Source organism: Leucoraja erinacea, chromosome 8, assembly GCF_028641065.1.
Source record: "Leucoraja erinacea ecotype New England chromosome 8, Leri_hhj_1, whole genome shotgun sequence".
Lineage (NCBI taxonomy): Eukaryota > Metazoa > Chordata > Chondrichthyes > Rajiformes > Rajidae > Leucoraja > Leucoraja erinaceus.
In genome coordinates, this window is record NC_073384.1 from 43,513,973 (window position 1) to 43,524,127 (window position 10,155).

At 39.9% G+C, this 10,155-nt stretch overlaps 1 protein-coding gene across 3 annotated transcripts in view; it reads left to right on the forward strand.

Annotated features, from left to right (window-relative positions):
- The window catches only part of LOC129699625 (lutropin-choriogonadotropic hormone receptor-like), a 92,757-nt gene extending 83,622 nt beyond the window's left edge, over positions 1 to 9,135 (forward strand). For 2 of the 3 annotated variants that reach the window (XM_055639588.1, XM_055639590.1), the window contains one exon: positions 1,682 to 9,134. In XM_055639588.1, coding sequence (XP_055495563.1) covers positions 1,682 to 2,951 — 1,270 coding nt within the window. In that variant the 3' untranslated portion in view covers positions 2,952 to 9,134. Of the gene's footprint in view, positions 1 to 1,681 lie in introns of all 3 variants that reach the window. The other variant, XM_055639589.1, reaches the window with a different exon arrangement.
- Positions 9,136 to 10,155: the final 1,020 nt, after the last annotated feature.

Sequence of the window (10,155 nt, forward strand, 5' to 3'; positions counted from 1 at the left end):
GTGTTCCTATGCTTTGGTGTCCATCTTTCTAGCTGGTTGGTCATGGGTTTGGAAGGTGTTGACGCAGGAGTCTTGTTGAGTTGCTGCAGTGCATCTTTGTACATGGTATAAACTGCTGCTACTGTGCTTCAGTGGTGGAGTGAGTGAATGGTCGTGGAAGGGATGCATATCATATGAAACTGCACTCATCTAGACAAGTGGAGTGTGTTCCATCACATTCCTGACTTGAGTCTTATGGGTGGACAGGCTTTGTGGAGTTAGGAGGTGATATTGATAGTAGGGATTCAATGATAATGCCATTGAATGGCAGTGGTCGATAGTTGTTTTTTCTCTTGTTGAATATCATTATTCCCTTACACTTGGTCACATCAGTCCAGGTCTAGATATTATCCAGGTCTTGTTGCATGTGTATGTAGACTGCTTCACTATCTGAGAAGTCACAAATCATGCTGAATATTGAGCTATCATCAGCAAACATCCCTAACTTCCGCCCTCATCTTTGAAGGAAGGTCATTGATATAAAAGCTGTAGGTTGTTGGAACTAGGGCTGTGCCCTGATGAACTCCTGTGGCTAAGATAATTGACCTCCAACCACCACCACCACCATCTTCCTTTCTGCTTAGTATAATTCTAACTGGTAGATGGGAATTCTCAATTCCAGTTTAGCCAGAATACACATTAAAAGGTTACCTTGACATCAACAGCAGTTCCTCCTTTCACCACTGGCATAGAGCTCATTTGTCCATGTTTGAACCAAGGTTGGAATCAGGTCAGGTCAGTGGAACCTAAACTGAGCTTCTGTGACCAGGCCGTTACTGAGCAAGAGCTAGAATGGCCTATAATTCAGTGCCAGAAATGATCCATGCAATGGAAGCGTTGTTTCAGCATCAGTGGTCTCTTATATCACATTTCTCATTGATAAGGGTTACTCTTGCAGAGGATCCGATGGAGAATAGCAATGTCACAGTGTTGAGGAGGGGGTGTTTTTCTTTGGTTAGTACAGCTAGATCAACTTTAATCTGTAGCTGAAGAGAAGAACCATTTAAAAAAGTAGCTAAATTTTAATTGCTTGATGCCAGCATTTGAGACGTGCGGCTTTTAATGTTATTCCAATTTTTCCTGGGTCTATTTTTAAAATGGTTGAGAACTACAAAAAAATTACATGACCTTTATACAGCTAAGCATCAAAAACAGATAAATATTTGGCTTTACTGGATTTCCAACACTATATTAGATACACATTAATATTGGCACCCTATGTGATTGGACAAATTTTAATACATATATAAAATGGATACAATTTAAAGGGATGTAAAGAACGATACAAGTGTGGAATTGTACAGAGGACGACTTGAATAAGTAAATGAACAGCCACAGATGCCAATGAATGACAAAAGCTTTGCTCCAATTTTGTGGAGTTGATAGCCATTTTTGAAAGAACATATAATCTGTTACTGCTTATAGTGTGATCAATTCCTTCATTGCACAGTGAGTAAAAAGTTAAATATTCCTATTACAGCATGATGGAGGAAACTCCTCATGTCCCTCTGAAATGAGTGCTCTATAATTCAACAAAGTGTTGATATGGAACTGCAGAATGTGTATGCTTTACTGTAACTTTACCTTCCAGAATTTAAATAAAGTTCATTTAATAATGCACTGTCCCTTTATTTGCTTACAGTTTTGGGGATGACTATTCTAATCCACCATCACAGCATCTGGGTCAGCAAAGCAGGCAGAATTTGTCTGCTGGAATGAAGAAATACCCTTCCTCACAGAATGCATCACATTCTCCAGACAATAATCTTGATAATGAATATGAACATTTAGAAGATATTTACGAAAACGCAGTATCATTTGATTATGGATTTTGCCATGCCAAGGTAGATCTTGTTTGTACTCCAGAACCAGATGCCTTCAATCCATGCGAGGATATAATGGGATATAACGTTCTCAGAGTTCTAATATGGTTCATCAACATCCTTGCTATTTTGGGTAACTTTGCTGTTTTTATTGTTTTGGTGGTAAGTCAGAATAAGCTCACAGTCCCACGGTTCCTCATGTGCAATCTTGCTCTTGCAGACCTTTGTATGGGTCTCTATTTGCTACTCATTGCCTCTGTTGATCTGAGCACCAAGAGTCAGTATTACAACTATGCAATAGACTGGCAGACTGGTGCAGGATGTGCTAGTGCTGGTTTCTTCACTGTTTTTGCAAGTGAGCTCTCTGTGTATACTCTGATGGTGATCACCTTTGAAAGGTGGCATACAATTACCCACGCCATGCAATTAGACAGAAAGATACGTTTGAGACATGCTGTGGCACTCATGGTTGGAGGCTGGGTGTTCTCTCTTGTTGTAGCAACACTGCCACTTGTAGGAATTAGCAATTACATGAAAGTTAGCATTTGTTTGCCCATGGATATAGAAACTCCAGTATCCCAGGGTTATGTTATATTCTTGTTGGCATTGAATGTTCTAGCCTTTATTATCATTTGTGTATGTTATATTAAAATATATTTAGCTGTGAAAAATCCTGACTTTGTTTCTAAAAATAGTGACACAAAGATTGCCAAACGAATGGCAATACTAATCTTTACAGATTTTGTGTGTATGGCTCCTATATCATTTTTTGCTATTTCAGCAGCTTTTAAGTCTCCACTTATTACAGTTACTAATGCTAAAATTCTGTTGGTATTGTTTTACCCACTGAACTCTTGTGCTAATCCATTCCTTTACGCAATCTTTACAAAAGCATTCAGAAGGGATTTCTTCATTTTGTTGAGTAAGTTTGGCTATTGTGAAATACAGGCACAAATTTATAAAACAGACAATTCAAACTCAAGGAGTGGCACCAAAGAAAGTTTAGGTGCAGTTGTCAAGCTGGCAACATTTCATGATGAGCAATTCCCAGTCAACACAACGGATAAATATCCTCACAAAGAATGCTGACACATTTCATAGTTTACAGTCTTGACTACAGAAGGTGCCACATCCACAGGTCTCAGCAGCAATGCATTACCTCTCCTGGGTGTCCATTTTGGCAAATGTGAACCCAAGACCTAAATATTGGTACACTAGTGAAGGATGCCAAAACTGATGCAGCAAACAGAGGAAGGTACCCTGGTTGATTTTTCAGTTCCTAGCCCAGGAGACAAGTTGCCACATGACAGAGAAGAGTTAACAGCTTCAACCAAAGATCAAGCATTTGAATCCCGTGAAATTGCTAATAGACTTGTCCCCAATTGAGCAGCAAAAATAAAATCTATGTAATGGGTTTTACCTGGCAAAACAATGGATGAACATTTTTACTGGAAAAATAAAAGAACAAAAATAAGTAAATTATTTTTCATCCATATTATTTTAGTGCACTTTATGCTTGGAAAGGTTCCCCGATTTAGGAAGCAGTTTAATGAGTGGTTGCATCAACAACATTAATTATCTTGTCCAGCTACCATGGGAAAGGAATCTGTCAGATTTGAAGGTCATTGGTTATCTGCATGGCAAGTTCGTGGATGGAAAGTTCAGTCAGCAGTCCTGCACGGGGATGGAAATTTGGGACAAGATTCAGGCCATCCAGACAATGGTTCTACCGACTTTGTGAATAAAGTGGATGGGGACTCTATGATTAGTTTAGTTTAAAGGCACAGCATGGAAACAGGTTCTTCAGCCAACCAAGTCAATGACTAGCATCATCTCTACCATACCAATTCTATGTTATCCCATGTACGTATCTACACACCGGGGACAAATTACAGATGCCAATTAACTTACACACACGCATGACATTGGGATGTGGGTGGTATCCGGAGCACCTGTAGGAAACCCACAGGGAGAACATGATGCAATAGGATTCCAATTTGCAGAAATGTGTTCAGCTCCTGTGCGACTCAGGCAAACAACGGTTTCCTCGATATCCTGCAGCTCCACTCTTGCTCCCCCTCCCCCCCAGTCGTAACAGGGACAGAGTCCCCTTTGTCCCCACCTTCCACCTCATCGGTCATCGCATACAGCACATAATCCTCTGACATTTTCGCCACCTTCAACGGGATTCCACCACTAGCCACATCTTCCCATCTCCACCCCTTTCCGCAGGGACCGTTCCCTCCGCCACTCCCTGGTCAACTCGTCCCTTGCCATCTAAACCACCCCCTTCCTAGGTACTTTCCCCTGCAACTGCAGGAGATGCAACACCTTTCCCTTTACCTCCACCTCCAACCTCGACTCCGTCCAAGAACCCCAACAGTCCTTTCAGGTGAGGCAGAGGTTCACATGCACCTCCTCCAACCTCATCTACCGTATCCGTTGTTCCAGGTGTGGACGCCTATATATCAGCGAGACCAAGCGCAGGATCGGCGATCGTTTCGCTGAACACTTCCGCTCAGTCCGCCTAAACCTACCTGATCTCCTGGTTGCTAAACACTTTAACTCTCCCTCACATTCCCACATTGACCTTTCTCTCCTGGGCCTCCTCCATTGTCAGAGTAAGGCCCAGTGCAAATTGGAGGAACACCTCATAATTCGCTTGGGCAACTTACACCCCAGCTATATGAATATTGACTTCTCTAACTTCAAGTAACCGTTGCTTTCCCCCTCTCCATCCCTCCCCCTTCCCAGTTCTTCGACCAGTCTTACTGTCTCCGACAATATTTTATCTCTGCTTTGTTGTTACCTTCTCCCAGCTAACAATGATCTATATTTTCCTTGCTCTCCATTCCCTTTGCCCTGTTTTCACACCTTCACACTTCCTTATCTATGTATCTCCCTCGCCCCTGACATCAGTCTGAAGAAGAGTCTCGACCCGAAACGTCATCCATTCCTTCTCCACAGAGATGCTGCCTGTCCTGCTGAGTTACTCCAGCATTTTGTGTTTATCTTCAGCATATCTGGCAAACAAGACTGTTACCCCAAGACTATGATCACTCTTGTAAACTTGAAAGCATGCAAATCCAGGACTGTCAGTATACTATGCTCACCTCTTTGCCTCCTCTACCCATGTGATATTCTTCAGTCCTTTAGAATGGCATTGCCAAACACCCTCAACTTTGACTTCCTGCATATTACTGACTCCCTTTGCTCCACCATCGGTCTTCAGCTGCTCAGATGCAAATTTCTACGATTTTCTCTTTGAACCTGTCCATTTTTAAACTGCTTCTTAAAATCAACCCCATTGATGAAGATTTATTGCACTGCCTCAATGTGTGGTTTAAAATAGTGTCTGCAAAATCAGGCACTAAAGGAGACTTGGGAGAGAAGAGAATAGGGATGCTAAAATTACATACAATTTTTTCATTTGCATTTTCAACCATTGTCAGAGTAAGGCCCAGTTTAAATAATATTGCATTTTCATTGTGAAATGACTTTGTAAAGATTAAAGTGCATTTGTGTTTTCTCTTGGTGTTTTCCTTCTATAAACAATGAAGGAGGGCTGGAATAGTTTACCCTCGATCCACATTGACAAGACGTGGTTCCTGCAGTTGTCAGTAACATGTAATTCCATGGTTTTTAGAACCTCAAGTGATAAAAAATCTTCTCCAGTGGTCAGAGTCGTGAAAGTGCAAATGAACCTCATGGAGTAAGAGATTAGAGTCATAAAGTACAGAAACAGTCCCTTTGGCCCAATTTGTCCATGTCGAACAAGCCCCATCTACACTAGTCTCGCCTGCCTACTATCTTTCTAGATCTTTCCTATCCATGTACTTGTCCAAATGCATTTTAAATGATGTTATACTACCTGCCTCAACTACCTCCTCTGGCAACTCGTTCTATATACCCACCACACTGAGTGGAAAAAGCCCCTTAGGTCTCTATTAAATCTTTACCCTCTCATCTTAAACCCTATCTCCAATGGTTCTTGATTCTCCTACTCTTGGTAAAATACTGCAATTAACCTATCTATTCCCCTCATGATTTTACACCTTTAAGATCACACTCCAAGGAATAAAGTGCTAGCCTGCCCAACCTCTTCTGATACCTCAAGCCTTCAAGTCCTGGCAGATTTAATTCCCAGTGCAATGTGAGTTTGGTGTAGTCAATAGAAATAGCAATACAGTTGTTATTGTTCTCTTTTCACCTTTTTCTCTGCACAGAGAGCTCGAGATTAGTCTTAGATTGAGGAAAATACAGGAAGACGATACTGAATTTGGATGAAGCTATATGATCATATTGAATGACAGCAGATTCCAAGGACAAATGGTCTACTACTAGACTCAATTTTCATTGCCAGCTGGAAACATACCTGAATGGATGAGAATTCAGATAACTTAATTTTTATGCACTGATGCTCCAACATTGTGTCAGCTAATGAGTTTGAGATGCAGCAGGTTTAAAAATCAATGGAAGCAATGGCACTTTACTGAAAAACAAGGTTATTTAAAACACAGCAAGGACACAAACTACATAAATATTCCCAACAAAAGTGGTCAAAATGTTTCAGTTGGATGTAAATTATAGGCATTTACAGTACAGTGCCATCTCAGTAGTCACCAAACCTGTTCAGCAGAATAATTGTATAACAAACCTTATTCATGCTGTCCTTACCTTCCACCTCATCGGTCGTCGCATACAGCACATGTGACAGCACAAGAGCAATGTGCATTAAATAATATGGAGACAGTGGGGGTGAGGTGGGACAAGAAGAACAAAAGAAATGTAGTGGGAGAGAAGAAAAGAGATTCAGGGAGAATAGGTTACAGAATGTTCAGCATTCAAACGAGCCCTCTTCAGCACCCTGGTCACACCCAACCCTTTTAGCAATTTATTACTTGAAAAGCAAAAGACTGTAGATACTTCAAATCCAAATTAAAGAAAACAACTCAGCACATTAGGTAGCTTCAATGTTTCAGCTCAATAACATTTTTCTTGATTTCTAAAGTACTGTTGATCTGAAACATTAGTTCCGTTTTTCTCTTCACAGGCGTTGCCCAAGTTTGGTAAATGCTCACAGGTCTGCTTATATATTTCAAAAAGCTTGGGCACTTTATGTCATTGCCATATTTGTGTGGGCCATCTCTATCAATATTTATTTTTTCGTTCAATCGAATACTGGGACTTCTGATACTCAAAAGAACTGTCAAAGAGCTCACAGGGATATTTAAGTAAATTGCCAGATGAGGACCAAAGTAAAAATCAGTTCTTCATGTCCACCAGCGCCACCTAAATACATATGTCTTTGAATACAAGAGTTCCAAATATCACAAACAGGGATGACACCATTATAAGAGCAGCTTTTTTGTCTTAATTTTTTCCATCATTAGAGTTGATCATTATTCACACTGACTTTCATTTAAGATTATGGAGAATGCCTTTCAAGAACCTACAGAAATGTTACCAGGTGCTAATGGATTAGTCACAGTTTTCTATGAGCATAAATAATGAGAACCCTATTACAATTTACCATCACCTTGTGTTTGCTGAATATAGAACTCTAAACACATACTAAAATGGAGCATTGTTGTAAGAATGTGAACATCATTCAACTGAGGAAATAACATCATGGAAGTGATGTAATCCATTCCATATTATGTGGTAGTACTATTTAATGAAATATTGTAGATGCGTATAGTTTGGAATGAGAGCCAGCCAGAACATGTCAAGTGTGTTGAATGATAAGTATTAAGCAGTTGTTACAGCTGTTCTATGCAGGTGTACCCGTGTCCTTCATTCACTTTTGACATGATTTATAAATGTTTTTTCACTATGTGAAGGTCACACATTTGCAAGAAAAACAAAATCCTGATAAATAATCAATTGATATCAGATTAATGAAACATTCCAAGGTGGTCAATTAACTGAGATTATAACTGATGAATTTGCAGTTGCCTTTGAAGGAACATTTATTCAGATTGTGCAGGATTATAATATTTGTTGAACAGAATTATAAATAAATCATAAATGTCACCATGTTTTAAAGTGGACATTGTACATATTCAGTCTTGTATCATTACTGTTTCCTGCAGTGAATCTATAACCACCAACAAAATGTATGTTTGTGCATTTTAAGGAAATGTAGATTATGGGGATTCATGTATTGGAATTTGTTGCTTTTTGTGAAATTCATGAAAAGATTTAGAAAATAGACTTATTGTGCCATTTTAAAGCAAAATAATTTTGCCACGATTCATTAAGTATCAGACTTGTGTATTAAAATGTTAATGAAGCAATTAATGTGACTTTTTTAATTTTTTTTTATAAAAGCTGGACAAACCAATTTATAGGACATCATGGATGACTGAACATGTCAGACTGAGGTAGCGAAGATCAATTGTCAAATTGCTGAAATAATGGTGGACTTCATGGCATCACCATACGATTAATCAGTCAGAAATTGGAGCTCTCTTAAACACAACCAATGAGTTATCAGCATTAATGGCGTTTCTTATTGACAGCGTTCTGCTAGGTATAGGGTAGAAAACTCATCCAAGTTATTCACGAGTCAGTTGACATCCCTTTCAAACTAGGGAGTGTAACCATTCAAAATAGAACAGTGAAAGTTCTTTAATTATCAGCAAAGGCATCCTCTAGATATTATTCCATCTCAAAATGTCCAATTCAATTTGTGAGCAATTTGTAAAGCACAGCAGCATAATCATTGTTACCTCTGCAAAATTGGTACTGCAAAATCTATAATGTTAATTAAAGCTTTAAAATTTATTGCTCAGGATCCGAGTCAACAACAGGGAGGATGTTTTCAACAAATTAGTGTTTAAGCAATAAAACTAAACAGCATTGCAAAAGGATACCATATCAGAATTCCACTTCATTTTAAGGGGCCAAGAAAAAGTCTGGTGGCTTTTGCAACTATTTCCAGAGGGAAGTTATAAAGGGGTTAATCGATAAGATAAACAAATTCACTTCCTTTTCTGAGTTCTAAAGGCTGTTCGTTACCCTAATAACTTTGTCCAATTTGGTAGACTGGACATCATAGATAAGAGTTGAAATACTGTACTAACTTTCGTCATGGCTAATCCCACTGCATGTGTTCATGCCATTATCCTAGTCTAAAGCAACCAAGGAGCCCTATTTATGATCAAGTCTGTTGAACATAATAAATGGTTGGGACGGAAAATGGAACAACAATGACAGAGCAGGGGCCTGATATGACGACTTTATGGTCTAGCCTAATGTTTGTGTAATAAAATTATGGCTTAAACATTTAAACTATTTAATGAACCAGGCATCAGAGCTCCTGGATTGATTGAAATTAGATTAAAATTAATTAGAATTAAAATTAATAGATAGATCCTTTGATTAACCTGAACTGGTCTTTAATTTGGGAATTATCAAACTTCAAGTTTGCATTTATTGTCACAACCAACTAAGGCAATTTGAGTTACCATACAGCCATAGTAAGTGAAAAGAACGCAATACAATGCAAAAAATAAAATTTAACATAAACATCCACCACAGTGGGATCAACATTCCTCACTGTGATGGAAGGCAATAAAGTTCAGTCATCTTCCTCTTTGTTCACCATGGTCGGGGCCTTGAACCCTCCGCAGTTCGCTGCTGCCAACGGTCCGATGTCCAGGCCCTCTCGTTGGGATGATCGAAACCCGGCGGTTGGACGGATTGCATGGAGCTCCTGAATCGGCCACTTCTTACCGAAGACCGTGGGCTTCACGGTGTTAGAGTCCACAGGCCCCGCTGTCGGAGCTCTTCTTCTGACGACATTAGGCAAAGGATCATCAGCAGCTTGAAGCTCGGGGCTATCTCTAGGAAAGGCCGCATCAATCCAAGTTGTTAGACCGCAAGGGGGGGGGGGAGATACGAGACGGAGAAAATAGCATCTTCGTCGAGGTAAGTGACTAAAAAAGCTTCCCCCTATTCCCCCCACCCCCCCCCTCAAATTAAATGTTCCAGAAACATTGAAACATACATTAAAGACATCCTTAAAATAACAAAAACAGAGAAGGGATGCGACAGTCTGTTGGCGAGGCGGCCATTTGGTAAGTAACTTTGACTTAGTGACATTCATGAGGATGCAAACAATTCACCATTAATCTAAGATAGCCTACATGAACGTGACCACAACATTAACAAACCTCAACCAGGTCTAATGCCTCTGTCCCAGGCGATTTTTTAGGCGACTACAGGCGACTAGGTTGTTGCCGCATGGTCGAGGGGTGACGCCTGTATGGTCATGATAAGTCTCCTC